The following is a 14418-nucleotide window of genomic DNA, read 5'->3' on the forward strand; positions in this document are numbered from 1 at the left end:
TTTTTTGAGAGGAGACCTGGAGGAGCCAGCTGCCAGGATCAGGAGAACAAGGAGGAGGAGCAAGCTCAGAAGTCCTGAGACTAGAACAAGCTCCACTGTTTCAGGAACAAATTGGGGGCAGGGATGTGGCAAAGGCTGGAAAAGCTTGAACCAGAGGGGGATGAGTTATGAGAGATGAGACCTCAGAGATGAGGAGGGCCAAGGTCCTGCAGGGCCTTTTAGGTGTTGGGAGGAGGGTTTGAATTTTATTCTTCTTGTAGAGGGAAGCTACAGGTAGGATTTAATCAGGGACTGAGTGGGTCAGATTTGCATTTAAAGGAAGATCAGTGTGGCTGTTGTGAGTTGAATAGACCGTAGGGGGTAAAGATGAAGGCAAGAAATTTTGTGAGGAGGCTATGATGGCAGTTCCAGCTAGGGACTCCAGTGACTTAGCCCAGGGTGCTAGCAGAGAAAGTGGAGCAGTTCAGAGAAGTGGCTGACAGCTTGCTGATGGTTGGGTAGGTAGGGGAATGAGGGAACTAGCAGTAGCTGGTAGGTAGTTCCCCTCGTACCCCAGGGTCCTTTCTCCTTGTTGGGTTCCGGGGCTGAGCTGCCATCCAGGGCACTGACCAGGGGAACATGGTCTCCTGTGGTCAGATTCCCAGTCCTGACCTCTTGTCTCTCTCCCACTCCGGCCAGGTCTCCCCTGCCAAATCCACCCCAGCCCGCTGAAGCGCTCCATGTCGCTCATCCCCACAAGCCCCCAGGCCCCTGGTGAGTGGCCGAGTCCAGAGGAGCTTGGGGCCCGGGCTGCTTTCACCACGCCCGACCACGCACCCCTGTCACCCCAGAGCAGCGTGGCCTCCTCTGGCAGTGAACAGACGGAGGAGCAGGGCTCCAGCCGGAACACTTTCCAGGAGGACGGCAGTGGCATGAAAGGTACAGTTGGGGAGACTAGCACTAGGACCTCCTCAAGAGGCTTGTGCAGAGCTTAAAAGGACAGAAGAGAGCTTGGAGCTGCCACCCTTCCCCACCCAATTCTTCCTCTTCCCGCCCCCCCACCCCCCATCCTGAGAAGGAGATACAGGCCTGAGGAAAGTGGACAGTCCCTGCTCTAAGGGCTCAAGACTGAGCAGAGAGACCCCCTCAAGTCCCAGTCTGATTAAGGAAAAGCCCCTGTGCTCAGGCAGCCCAGTCTGACTAAGAAAGCCAGGACCTAGAGGTAACTGATGGAACAGAGGTTCCAGGAATACTTCTAAGGACATCAGAGGTTATCCTAGGACACTTCCAACCCAGCAGCTCAGAAGGATAGGGTGTCCTGACCAGGGAAGGCCACCTGGAAGGGTCTGGCTGGGCAGAAGAAAAGGAGCATATGGATCCTGGGCTTCTTCCTACCTCTTTCCAATGTCTTACAGCTTTTAAGGCTGCCTATGATTGCTGCCTGGTCCTTCCCCACTGCTGTCACCAGGGCCAGACTCCTGGCCTTATGCCCTCCCTTCTTTTCACAGACGTGCCCTCGTGGCTCAAGAGCCTCCGCTTGCACAAGTACGCAGCCCTCTTCTCACAGATGAGCTATGAAGAGATGATGACACTGACTGAACAGCACTTGGAGTCTCAGGTGAAGCTGAGGGGACCATCAGGGCATGGTTGAGGGCAGTACCATTTTGACATGACCCTTGCAGTCCAAGCCTCCTCTCTTTGGGTCTTGTTGGGGCACCTTGAGTACCTTAACCTCCCATTTCCAGCTTCCTGTCCCCTCTGCCCCCTCCACAGAATGTCACCAAAGGTGCCCGCCACAAGATAGCCCTGAGCATCCAGAAGCTGCGCGAAAGGCAGAGTGTCCTCAAATCCCTGGAGAAGGTAAGGACCTGGTATCCCCATCTCCAAGGTCAGCTGACTGCCCAGTGGTGCTAATGGCTGAGGGCTCTGGGTCAGCCTTGCTGCCCATGTGGCCCCCCACCTTGGGATCTCCCCAACCCTAGGGATCCAGGCTCTGGGAACCAAGTGCAAGTCAGATCACAGGGATCACTTGCTTGTGGCTAAGCTCAGAGACTCTCCTCCCTGTCTGTCCTGGTCTGTGTCTCTGGAATCTTATTTGTTGACTCAACCCCTTCTCTTCTATTTCACTTTTCCATCTCTTAACAGCTCTTTCTGGTAGAGCAGAGTGTCTCCCTGTGCACACGATCTCTCTTTCCAGTTGTTTATTTCTTATCTGCGCCCTGTCCTTACATATCTGCCTTGATTTGCATCCCTTTTTCCTCTTTCCCTGCCACTTGCCTTCTGGTTTTTGATCCCTTCAGTGTCTTAGTCCAAATCTGTGGGTTTGAATCTGGTTCCATCCTCAGTGGGACCCTGAGACCCCAGCATTAGCCCACCTTCTCCACATCTCCATGGGACTCCACCTTGAAGTGGAGAAGAGGGAATATGTGTGTATAAATGTGTGTGTGTGTGTGTGTGTGTGTATGCACACTCCAAGCAGCACCTTTACCTGCCTTCTCTGTGTGGTGGAACCCAGGGTTCCGCCAGCTCTTTGCAGGGGCTGTTTGACCCCATATGTGTAGTCATTCTGCAGAGCTGTAGAGATTGGCATGTGACCCAGACTGTGTCTTTCCCACTCAGGATGTGCTGGAAGGCGGAAATCTGCGAAATGCTTTGCAGGAGCTGCAGCAGATCATCATCACCCCCATCAAGGCCTACAGTGTCCTCCAGGCCACTGTGGCCGCCGCCGCCGCCACCACCTCTACTGCCAAGGATGGGGGCCGGGGGGAGCCACCACTGCCAGGTCCTGAGCCTCCCCTGGCTCACCCTGGCACAGACAAGGGCAGTGAGACCAATGACCCTCCAGCTGCAGAGAGCTACCCCCCTCCACCAGCTCCGGCTCCCACTGATGGCAGTGAGCCAGCCCCGGCTCCCGTCGCTGACGGAGACATCCCCAGCCAGTTTACACGGGTGATGGGCAAAGGTGAGACCACCCAGGGCCCAGCAGGAGGTTCTGGGCCAAGGTACCAAGTGAACCCAGGCATCAGGGGTCAAATCCAGTTTAAATGATGGGAGCAGAACTTTTCAAAGCACCCTGGGGACTAGAGCACTAAAGAAAAGGGACTAAGACTAAGGATGACAAGGCCCCTTCCCTCCAGCATGTCCAGGCTGATGATGGGAAACAGCCCTTACCCTCAAAATCTCCAGCCTGAGCAGAAGATGGGACATTATGTCAGTGGAAACTGCATACAGCAAAGAGTAAACAGATAAGGCGAATCCGTTGGTTCTTTCAGAGGGGACTGAAGTCCATGGGATGGGTATCCTGATGCTCTTAATGGGCTCACCTTTTCCTAAGGCAGCACGGCGTAGGCAGGTTTACACTTGGGTCTGAATTCTTTTAGCTGTGTGACCTGAGGCAAGTGACTCAACCTCTCTGAGCCTCAGACTCGTCAGGCTAAAAATCCTTCCGTTGATGAGACTATCGTAAGACTTAAAAGGAGAAAAAGTATCATTGACTTCATATCTGCCATATACCAGGCAGTACGGTGGGCCCTTTATATAGCCTCATAATAAGCCAGGTGCAATGCTTGGCACATAGCTAGTACTCATCCGGCATGAGTTTCCTGACCCACCTTCTCTGCCACCCAGCTGGGGCCAGGGGAGCTGGAACATGGCAGAGGGCATTCTGGGGGCTAACCTCCTGCCTTTTTCCATGTCCCCAAGTGTGCACCCAGCTGCTGGTGTCCCGACCAGACGAGGAGAACATCACCAGTTACCTCCAGCTCATCGAAAAGTGCCTGTCTCATGAGGTGAGGCCTTCCCTAGGGCTCTCAGGAATGGAAAGGCTGCCCCCATCCTCGCAGACCAACACTCCTTATGTGTCCAGCAAGGCTCTGCCTAACTGACTCCTGCCCACCTCTCCTCATCCTTCCAGTGTTGGGTTCAGTGGATGCCCTGAGCTCCCATTCTGAGAGCCTTAGTACATAATTCTTCTCTAGGGAGTAAGTCTCCCTCCCGCCTGCTGATCCCTCAGCTCTCAGTAAAACAGGGATGCCTTCACCAGCTCCTCATAACATCAGGTTTCTTGTGCCTCCTGTGCTGCTTCCTCACAGCATTTATCACAGTTACAATTTCGCATGTATTATCTCCCCAGCTAAATTGTAAGCTGTGTGAGCACAGGTCACCTCTGTGTCCCAGCATTGCCCAGCACAGGACAGGCAGTTGTTAATACTTGAGCAAATGGATAGAAGGCAGATCTGAAAGAAGCACACACATCTCTTTCACCCCCCTAATTCTAGGCTTTCACGGAGACACAGAAGAAACGACTGCTGTCCTGGAAACAGCAAGTGCTGAAGCTCCTCCGGACCTTCCCGCGCAAAGCTGCACTAGAGATGCAAAACTACAGGCAGCAGAAAGGGTAGGAGGGCGGCCAGGGCCCAGGGACCTTCCTTTCATAGGCCCTTGTTGGTTGACAGATAGTGCTTAGAGGGGTGATTGCATCCTGGGCTGGGAGTCCAGTTGTCCTCATTCAGTAACTGAGTGGCCTTATATAAGTCACCCAGTGAGGACTCTCCCATTAGAAAATCAGGTAGTGCCTGATTTTCCATTAGAATAGAGCGCTGAGCTAGCAGAATCAGTACCCATCTCGGTAGCTGGCCCCTTGCCTGTCCCTTGTTCTCCTCACCTGTGTGCAGAGGGCTCGGAAGTCCCTTCTGTCCCCAAACAAACAACAGAAATATCACACTTGAGAATTGAAGTTAGAACTGCTGTGAGTGGACTTGAGGAAACCTTTGGACTCTCCCCATCTTCGTCTTAGGAGTCCCCTTGGGGCAGAAGGAGACAGAATTACAGTGCAAGGACTTGGACAGGGAATACCTGCTCATGCAGGTCTATTTTCTTTCCTACCACAGGGGTTGTTGGGGGTGAGAGGAATAGGTAAACAGATGGGCACATACACCTAAACTAATACCCTGCCTTCTGCTCTCTCACAGCTGGGCGTTTGGCTCGAACTCACTCCCCATAGCTGGTTCTGTGGGGATGGGGGTGGCCCGGCGGACCCAGCGGCAGTTCCCAATGCCTCCCCGGGCCCTTCCGCCTGGCAGGATGGGCCTTCTGAGCCCTTCGGGCATTGGGGGCATCTCCCCTCGACATGCCCTCACCAGCCCCAGCCTTGGGGGCCAGGGCCGACAGGTGAGCCAGCTGGAAGTAAAGAGCCTGGCACTGGCACTTCTGGGGTTGGGGGGGTGGTGCCTGTGATGTGTGATGTGTGTCTCCATATGTTTGTGTCCAGGCGGGCCCAGCTTAGTGGGGAGGGGACTCTGCCAACTCCACCACTCCTGTGTCTGGGCCTTTTCCCTACCCACCCACTGCTCTCTGTCTTCCTGTGCCCCATGCAGAACCTGTGGTTCGCCAACCCCGGAGGCAGCAACAGCATGCCCAGCCAGAGCCGCAGCTCTGTGCAGCGCACCCACTCGCTCCCGGTCCACTCGTCACCCCAGGCCATTCTCATGTTCCCTCCAGGTAAGGTGCCCGCCCTCAGGACTCTGCCTCAGCACTACCCTCAGCTGGCCTTTCTTTTCTCTTCTGGGTATTATACACACTGTCCCTTGCATACGTCTGTTCTCTCTCTCTCCCCCTCCCCCACCTTCTCTCACTCCTTACCCCCACCCACCCCTCATCTCTCTTTCTCCTTCTCCCTGTGTCATAATCTTGGTGCTCATACTGGTGTCTGTCTGCGTCTTTTTCGAGATTGTTAAGTACTCAGTTTGAAAGGAATGGAGGGGATGAGACACAGTGGCCAGGTTTCTGTAGAAGGGAGTCCTGCCTATCAGTCCACTAGTGTTCTTTCAGAAGCCAGGTGCCCAAGCAGGAACCTGTAGACTTCGTCTCTTTGAACAGGTTCTACCCTAAGGGCTGTCTTCCCTCTGCTTACAGATCAGCCTAGAGATGGGAGATCAGAAGGAGGGCAAAGTAGGCAAAAGGGAGATTAGAGATGCGCTAGCCCTGCCTTGCTCAGCAAGTCAGGGGTGATTCCCCCGTGCCAGACTTGCTGCTAGGCACTGAGGCTGCAGAAGCAGAGAAGGCTGGTCTGGAAAGGGCTGCCTCTAGAGAGAGCTTAGATTTGCTTGTGACCCCAAACTCTTTATGTCACAAAGAATTCTTTTATGAGATTATGTGAGAGGCAGGAGACCCCATTTGTCCTGTTTATCCTGCACAGGGCTTGGCACATGGTAGGCATCTGTAAACGCTATCAAATGACTGGATGGTTGAATTGCAGGAGTGAAAAATGAGACCAGTTCTTTTCACCAGCATGCTATGTGTCAGACACCTTTCCTGCACTGTTCAGTCAAATCCTTCCAGCTGCGCATGTGAAAGCACTGATATTCCCATCTTATTAGTCATGAATCTGAATCTGAGATTCAGAACTCTGAATCTCAGAGCAAGGTTGACCTTGCTCAAGGTCAACTTTTTTTTTTTTTTTAAATTAAGGAGAGACAATTAGATGATCTGACATGGCTTGTGGATTTATAGGAGACATCATGAGAGGTAAGGCTGGAAGGTGAAAGAGCAGAGTCTTCTGAGCCCGCGTAGAAAGCTGAGAGTTACTCTAGAGAATCAGTGAGGAGCCCAGAAAGGCTTTTAAGCAGTGAGTGGTGTTAGGTCTGCCCAGTACCAAGTGTGTGTATGTCTTAAAGGCTCTGTGTCTCTGTTTCTTGCCTCTCCTTTCCTTCTCATCCCCCTCAGCCTCTCCCTCACTCCAGCCTGTTTTCGTGACTCTGCCCTTCACCCTAGTCCAGTCCTTACTGCTTCCGTTCTCCTCTCTCCCACCCAGACTGCCCGGTCCCTGGGCCTGACCTGGAGATCAATCCCACTCTGGAGTCTCTGTGTCTGAGCATGACAGAACACGCCTTGGGTGGTGAGCATTTTCTCTTTCCCTGACCCAGCTCCCACCTACCCAGCAGCGTCTCCACCTCTGAACTGAGCAACTCAGAGTCATCCTGAGGGGTCCCTAGGGGAGGCCGGACTCCAGGGAGGGCCTGACTGGGATGACAGGCTACCTGAGCACCTTTTCTTGGGCCTCCCGCCAGCTCCTGATCTTCCTCCCTTCCTCCCTTTCTTACCACAGATGGGACAGACAAAACCTCCACCATCTGACGGGACCCACAGCCCAGCGCACCCATAGGCTCCCCGGGCGGCGGGCGGGGGCCAACCCCCAACGGGCTTCTCCGCGACAGCGAGAGGGTGGGCTGGCTCAGCTATACATTCTAATATTTTTCTACTCTCTCACCCTTTTAACTTTTGTTTAACATTGGCACACGCCTTGCTCACTCCCAGGCCCGTCGAGGGATCTCTGCTAAGGCCCAGGGAGGTAGGGGGCAGCAAGGATAAAGGGGGCAGGGACTGGCCAGCCTGCCTGCCCCCTCCTTCCCTCCTTCACCCCCAACCTGGCCCTGTCCCACCCCTGCCTCCTCTAGACTGCCGGCCACCTGCCCCTCCCAAGGAAAAAGTCTCCCCCAGACTCACTAACCCACTCTCTTGTGGGGCCTGCTCAGAACCATCTGACATTTGGGGAGACATGAGTGGGGTAGATAATCTGCTCTCCTGAATGTTATTTGAGAGGAGCTGAGGAGATAAAGGCGGGTGAGGAGAGGAGCGTGTCTGTCTGCCTATCTCTCTCTCCCTCACCTCCTTACACCTTCTTCTTCCCCATTCCCATCATTCCCCAAGGACAGGAGCCACCCTCCTCTCACTCACCTCCTTTTGCCCTGTTTATCAGAGGTTCTCTGCAATTAATTTCTTAGGTCTATTTAAGATACATATTTATATAGTTCTTAACGGTTTTTCTCTCTGATCATTCCCTCTCATTTTTAGAATCCTCAGGCCTCTCTCTGAGCCAACAAAGTGGCAGGGGGAGCCTGAATTTTATGAGGGGAGAGGGCAGAGCCCCCTCCTCCACACCCCCTAGCCCTTCCCCACCCCACCCCTAGCCCTGGCTCCGCAGATGCAGAGGTCGAAGACTGGGAGCCAGGGCAGCCAGTGAGGTCAGGAAGTCTGTTGCCTTAACGTCTCCTACCCCCGCCAACACAAATTCTTCTCCACTCCCAAGTCTGGCTGCTGAAAGACTTGGGGGTAAAGAATAAGGGAAAGGGGATGGTTTTTGGTTTCCTTCCCCACCCCTATCCCCTTTTCTTTTACCCTTCCCCCACCCCACCCCCTCATTCTGTCATGACCTCACTTAAGTGGAACACTATATCATAACCCAGAGGTTCGTCCCAGCCCGAGTCATACCAATCTCTGTTCCTACTGAGGCGTTGTGCTGGGGCCCAGTTGGAGGGCGGGAATTTGGGGGTTCAGGCTGTGGGGAAGCCAGGGTCTCCTCTTCCAACCCCATCCCCTCAACTCCCCCCTCACTGGGACATTCTCAAGCTTTTCACACCGAAAAGGAAAAAATGTTATTTTTAGATACATTTTATGAATAACTTTTGTTATGAATATGGCTGGTAACCATTGTGTATGTTATTAAAGATACAAAATGTTGGGAAAAAACAAAAAACCAAAAAAAAAAAAATTTAAAACCACCACCCTCCCTGCACTCACCCATTCCCCAGACCTTCTTGCCTCTGCCCTCCTGGTCTGGACCTCCCTCAACTCTGACCCAGGGTGGGGGAGGAAGCCAGGGGGTGGGGTGGCCCTGGGGACCTGCTCCAGGTCCCTACCTCCTCTCCCAGTGCCGGGCTGGGTGGGGTGTCAGGTTTATTTATGTACCTCTTGCACACTCATCAACCTATGCAAGTCCCCCATCCCGGCCCCTCCATGTTTCTGTGCCTTTGCTCATTCCCCTCCAACTCCCAGGGCTTCTCCAATCCTCCTCCTAGCCCGGGGAAGTGGGATGGACAGGGGCCACCTCGTTTTTTGGAATCAGCAGGGTGTCCCTCTTAAGAGACCCTCACCTCCTCCCGGCCAGTCCTGTCTTGTTCACTACCCATCAGGGTGAGCTGGGTCTGCCTGGCACTGGGAGGTGGTGAGGGACACCCCCCACATAATGGGAGGCAAGAGCTGCCCCCTTCCCCCCACCTGTCAGCAGAGTGTGCAGGACGCAGGCGGCCCCACTCTGATGGGCAGGATCCTGACCCACTCCTGCCCCTCCCCAGCCCCCGTCCCTCCACCATGATTTCACCCCTCCTTCTATTCCCAGCCCCACTGGCAGAATCAGCTTTGAGTAACTGTACAGTTTTTCTCGCTGTTGGAGAAGACTTATTTGTTGGAGTTTCACTTGTTTAATGGTCTGGGCTTATTTTGGAAAAAAAAAAAAAAAAGAACAAACAAACGAAAAAGATTCTGATCTTTGTTATGCTATATTTCCTGAAAAAACCTAGTGACCCTGCCTTTGTGGCCTTTGCTTTTGTGCCTTAAGCACCTGGGGTGGTTCAGGGGGGTATGCATGGGGCAGGCAGAATAAGACCATGGTGCCTGGGAGGGGAAGTAAAGAGAAGCTGGCTTTATTAACAGCAAAGGTTTGGAGGAGAGGAAAACAAAGCAATAGGCTCACAAAGAGATCACACGAAAAGTGCCTTCCTGCACAAAATAACTATCTGCACCAGGGCTGAAGGCTTTGGGACTCAGTCACTGTCACTGTCAGCTTCACTGGAATCAGAAGCTGCAGCTTCACTGCCATCCTCCTGAGCAGAATGCTCGCTGCCACTGGGGAAGGGACTGGCGCTCCGGCTCCGGCTGTGGCTCCGCTGGCCACCCCCATCACTGCCACTGTCTGAGTCATTGTCACTGCCACGAACCCGTCCTCTGTCCTCATCATCAGAGTCGGCGTCATCCTCCGAATCAGCATCACTGCCGAAGATCTCCTCTTTGTCTCTGGCGGCCCGGGCCTCATCCTCACTGCTTTCATCCTCACCGCTGCCACTCTTGTCACTCGCCTCGTCCCTGTCACCCTCCTCCCGTTCACTCTCACTGCCAGAGCGCTCATCCTCGCTGCCTTCCTTCTCACTGCTGCTGCCCTTCTCTCGTTCCTCATCTGCAAGGGAGCAAGAAGTAAGACCCAAGTTCCCCACCCACCCAGAGTCAGAGTTTGGTCTGTCCAGCTTTACCTGAGCCTCCAGCTTCTTTCTCTTCTGTCTCCATTTCCTCCTCCTCTTCCTCCTCGGGTTCATGGTTCTCCAGCTGAGCCTTCCGTGCCTCCTGAAAGCAGGACAGTTGAGGGGAAGGAGAATGTTCAGTCTGGTTCCTGTGCCACTCCACCAACTACCACCCTCCCCATGGGAGACCTGGGTCAGTGGTGCTTGTTACCTGGGCTTCTAATTCCTTCTCATTCATGTCCCGGTGTTTGACCACAAGCAGGGCATTGGTACCCGACTGAACCCCGGCCTTGGCTCGGCGCTTACTCAGGCGAACCCTGCAGTGATAGAATTGGGGAGAAATACATGAGATTCAGTTAAAGACCCCTGTGGGGAATCTGGTCTAACTTGGTTCTTACTCATCTTTACTCATTTATGCTTAGCCCAGAAAAGACCAGAATAAATACAGACTGAATAAGGCAAACTAAATTTGGGGTAGGGGACAGGCAAGAAAAAAAGGAGCCCCTGGTGGCTCAAATGGTAGAGTCTGCCTGCAGTGCGGAAGACTCAGGATTCAATCCCTGTGTCAGGAAGATACCCTGGAGAAGGAAATGGCAACCCACTCCAGTATTCTGGCCTGGAGAATCCCATGGACGGAGGAGCCTAGCAGGCTACAGTCCATGGGGTAGTAAAGAGTCAAACACGACTGAGCAACTTCACTTTCACAGGCAAGAAAATAGCTCCAAAGGTATCAGTTTGAGTGCCCTGTACTTTACATATGTGTATATGTATGCCCTTTACATAAATGTATAAAGAAGTAGATTTTAATGTGAATTAGATACCAACACTTAAAAAGAGAATCTGGATTTCTGGCTTTTAGAAAATAAGATTCTGAGATTCCACTGGGCCTCTGATTCCCTTCCCACCCCACCCCACCCCACCCCCACCCCCCAACATAGCAGCAGTGGGTTGGAGCCCTTTGCTGTGCTGGGTCACAGTGCCCCTTGAAGGTTGCCAAGGGCTCCAGGTCACCTAGACCCCAACAGCCTACTGTGCATTTTACACTTTTTGCCTGGCTTAATGGGATCAGAATTTGTGATCTCTGCTTTAAACAGAAACTCAAGGTCACACTTTCCCAAGCTTTACATCAAGGGTCCCAGCACAACAGTAAACTTGTAACCATCAGGGAAGTTTTGGGGTCATGTTTTTTGAACTTGGGTATCTAGCATTTCACTTATTTAAAACATTAATTTTAATTTTACATATTACTCCATATTTTGGCTATGTCGACTTTTACATGGAGTCTCTTATTAATATCAGGGGAAACTTGGCAGTCCTACCCTACATGAAAGCTCCAAATATCTCCAGTGTTAGGTAGAGATTTTTCTTGTGGGTTCTTGCGTGAGAACCGGCTCCGGCTTTATAGGCTTCCACTCTTACAAATGCATGTGGCAAATCCCTAGATACAAAGAGCCACCTCCAAGGTGGCTCTTCTTGTATACCCCAAGATTCTGATTCTGAAGCACAAGCCCAAGCTAATCTGAGTGAGGTAGGATTGTGCTGAGTACCTGGTCTCCAATTCATTGTAGTAAACACCATCACCCTCTCGGAAGATAAAGAAGTAGTTTTCCTCATAGCCCTTGCTAGCCTTGTTCTTCACATTCCAGTTGTACTCTCGAGCTATCTTGTAGTCATACCTGAGGATGAAGGGGACAGGGTCAGCCCCATTTCTTCCCTGAGGGAGAAAAGGAGACAGTTCTCAATACCCGAAACCTAACCCCAACCCATGTACACATCATCTGGTGCATAATCCATCTCCTCTTCCTGGTCCCGTTTTCGTTTCTTCAGTGTTTCCTCCACAGGCAGAAAGTAAGCCACAAACTGGTTCCCTTCCTCATCCATCATGCCCCTGTTTGAGGGGGAAAGAGTCGTTAAGACTGAGTGAGAACAACAACAATAAAAATCAGGCCAAGGTGGACAGCAGGGCCACTTACCTGATCATGGCCTGAGACATCATCTCCAATGCAGCTGCACCACTTGTGTCCTTGGGGGCGGGGTCTGAGTCAAAAATTACCTGAGCGCAAGGGTTGATCCACATCTGGGGGATGGAGGGCACTGGGGTTAGACTAGGATAGGCAGAGATGGCAGGCTGCCCCTCTCTGCCCCCTGCCCTGGATCTGACCTTAAAATCTGGAAAGACAGGCATGACCTCCACTGGTGTCACTCGGGGCTTGCTATAATGCTGGGAGATCTGGCAGAGGCAAAAAAACAGGGTAAGAAAAAGTACAAAGTGCTCTGAAGCCGCACCTTTACCCCCCCCCCTTCCCCTATCCCAGTCCTTCAATTACAGATTTCTGGGCATCCTCAAAAGTTTTCTCGATAGCTGTGATCTGGCTATCCCTGTCTTTGTATATTTCCTCCTCAGTGAATTGCTGCTTCACAGAAACCCCAATCCTGGGGAGAAAAAGAAAAACATTTAGAGGTCACTGGACACACCTGAAATCTACCTTCCCTCCCTACCCACCACAACTTACTTGACCTCAGGTTTCTCATTGGAAATGCCATAACGGTTGAATTCAGTGGAGATGTACTCTGTCTTCCGCATCCACGGCACCACCTTCGCGTGCTGCTGGGATCTGGAGTGGGAGAATCAGGCACCTCAGGACCCCACTGCCTTCCCATCAGCGCCAGTCCTAAGTCCCCACTCAGCATCCCCTCACCTCTTGGAACTGGTGGGGGCCTGAATCTCCTCTTCCAGAAGCTTCTCATCAGCTGGGTCTAGGAGTACTAGAAGAAAGCAAGGTGAGAGGAGGACTCTGAGGGAGGCCCAGAGCTGGCCCTCATGAGCCTAGAGCAGGCCCTCCCTGTCTCCCAACACACCATTGGGGTCGATGCGGTAGGTGTCAGGATTGATGAGGTCAATGGTAACTCCCAAGTCTGGCTCAGTCAAGAGATCATGTTTGTGCTGTTTTTCCAGGGAAGTTGCTTTGTACTGAACAAACCTGGGTAGGGAAAACATGCCCATTATGGTTTCCTTATTCCAGCCTTATCCCTCACAGCCCAGCTTCCTAGAGGCTAAGGTACTCCAGGGAGGAATTCGGAATGAAATAGCCTCCACATTAGAATCAGAAAGCTACCAGCTCTTAAGTGTAAAGAGACTTGGATACTGCTTGCTGCTTAACATACCTGTGGAGCACCTACTATTACAGGTTAACTACCATTCTGTGCCCTGAACAGTCAGAAAAAGCAGTCCTTACCCTCAAGGAACTCATATTCTAAGGTGTATCCCAAAGCCCCACTCTTAGTCTCACCTGTTCTGGTCGAAGGGATAGGTGATGAACTTCGGGTCGAAGGGGATGTCAGGGAGGCTATTGCAGTACTTGACTCGGCAGACCACTCCAGACCTGGGAACACAGTGGCTCAAAACCTGGCCCCTGCTGCCCCACCTCTGCACCCACCTTGGCCCACCCATCCTGGGGAAACACGATGGAGCTCACCTCTCAGGCAAAGTCCGGTGAGAATTGGGCCTGGTGGGTAAGAGACAGACACTGACAAATGATGGAAATAACAGAATTGACAGGAGAGCGAAGGGGGCTTTTCCAAGCTTTTAAAAGGGAAGGAGAGGGTGACAAATGATAATTCTTCTTGGTAGAGGTACCTCAAGTACTCTAATGGAGGGAGTCAAGTATGCCTCTTGATTAGAGACAGTGTCCCTAAATGTTTTTCAATCCCTTCTGAAGGACACGTCTTCAAGTACTTTAATAATAGAGTCAAATAATTGTTTTTTGGGGAAAGGGGTCTCCAACCGCTTGACTGGAAGAAAAAAAAACTCAGTCCTCAACAGCTTAATTCCAAAACTCCATTGCAGGGAAGGTGTTGGGGGAGCTGGGGAACACCACGTCTGGGACCCGCCCCCCTGAACGGGTGTGCGCTCCGTGACGACACGGGCAGACCTGGGGGGCTGGCAAGGTTGTAGACTGACAAACCCACCTGACCCTCTCACCTCGCTGACGCCCACCCTGACCTAGAGAAAAGCGGTACAGTCAGGCGGCGGAGTGCCTACCTGTGGCCATCCTCGCGCTGGGCCTGGGTCTGGATAGTGGGCGCCATGGCGATGAGGCAAGGGCAATCCTGACGAGAGCCTCACAGAGCCACGGCAAACGGCGTGCCGACTTCGGCGGGCGCCCAATCCCAGGCAGGGCTCGGGCTGGCACCGCTCTCCTCACAGATAGGGCCGGAGTGAGGTGGGCTGGCGAGAAGAGTTCCCGGAACACTGGAGTACTACGTAGTACTCAGGTAAACGCGCAAACAACGCCAACCCACAACTCCGTCTCCACCAACTGCCGCCAAGACTGAGGACCGCCGGTCGCCTCAGCCCGCTAGGCCTTCT

At 52.8% G+C, this 14418-nt stretch overlaps 2 protein-coding genes across 5 annotated transcripts in view; one reads left to right on the top strand and one right to left on the bottom strand.

The window, feature by feature from the left end:
• The window catches only part of SAMD4B (sterile alpha motif domain containing 4B), a 35142-nt gene extending 27534 nt beyond the window's left edge, over window positions 1-7608 (top strand). For all 4 annotated transcript variants that reach the window (XM_061139268.1, XM_061139271.1, XM_061139270.1 and 1 more), the window contains 10 exons: window positions 679-918; window positions 1488-1597; window positions 1753-1839; window positions 2599-2941; window positions 3682-3767; window positions 4257-4375; window positions 4950-5148; window positions 5355-5478; window positions 6791-6874; window positions 7085-7608. In XM_061139268.1, coding sequence (XP_060995251.1) covers window positions 679-918; window positions 1488-1597; window positions 1753-1839; window positions 2599-2941; window positions 3682-3767; window positions 4257-4375; window positions 4950-5148; window positions 5355-5478; window positions 6791-6874; window positions 7085-7113 — 1421 coding nt within the window. In that variant the 3' untranslated portion in view covers window positions 7114-7608. The remainder of the gene's footprint in view (window positions 1-678; window positions 919-1487; window positions 1598-1752; window positions 1840-2598; window positions 2942-3681; window positions 3768-4256; window positions 4376-4949; window positions 5149-5354; window positions 5479-6790; window positions 6875-7084) is intronic.
• A 1834-nt stretch (window positions 7609-9442) lies between these two features.
• Window positions 9443-14377, bottom strand: PAF1 (PAF1 homolog, Paf1/RNA polymerase II complex component). The gene is made up of 14 exons (XM_061139272.1): window positions 14092-14377; window positions 13526-13555; window positions 13340-13432; window positions 12909-13030; window positions 12749-12815; window positions 12563-12664; window positions 12377-12482; window positions 12211-12279; window positions 12023-12126; window positions 11821-11937; window positions 11597-11725; window positions 10261-10366; window positions 10062-10152; window positions 9443-9988 (listed from the first exon to the last, which is right to left on the bottom strand). Exons 1-14 carry the CDS (start codon window positions 14136-14138, stop codon window positions 9579-9581), a joined length of 1593 nt encoding a protein of 530 aa, XP_060995255.1. The 5' UTR covers window positions 14139-14377; the 3' UTR covers window positions 9443-9578.
• Window positions 14378-14418: the final 41 nt, after the last annotated feature.

Source organism: Dama dama, chromosome 4 (genome assembly GCF_033118175.1).
Source record: "Dama dama isolate Ldn47 chromosome 4, ASM3311817v1, whole genome shotgun sequence".
NCBI classification, from domain to species: Eukaryota; Metazoa; Chordata; class Mammalia; order Artiodactyla; family Cervidae; genus Dama; species Dama dama.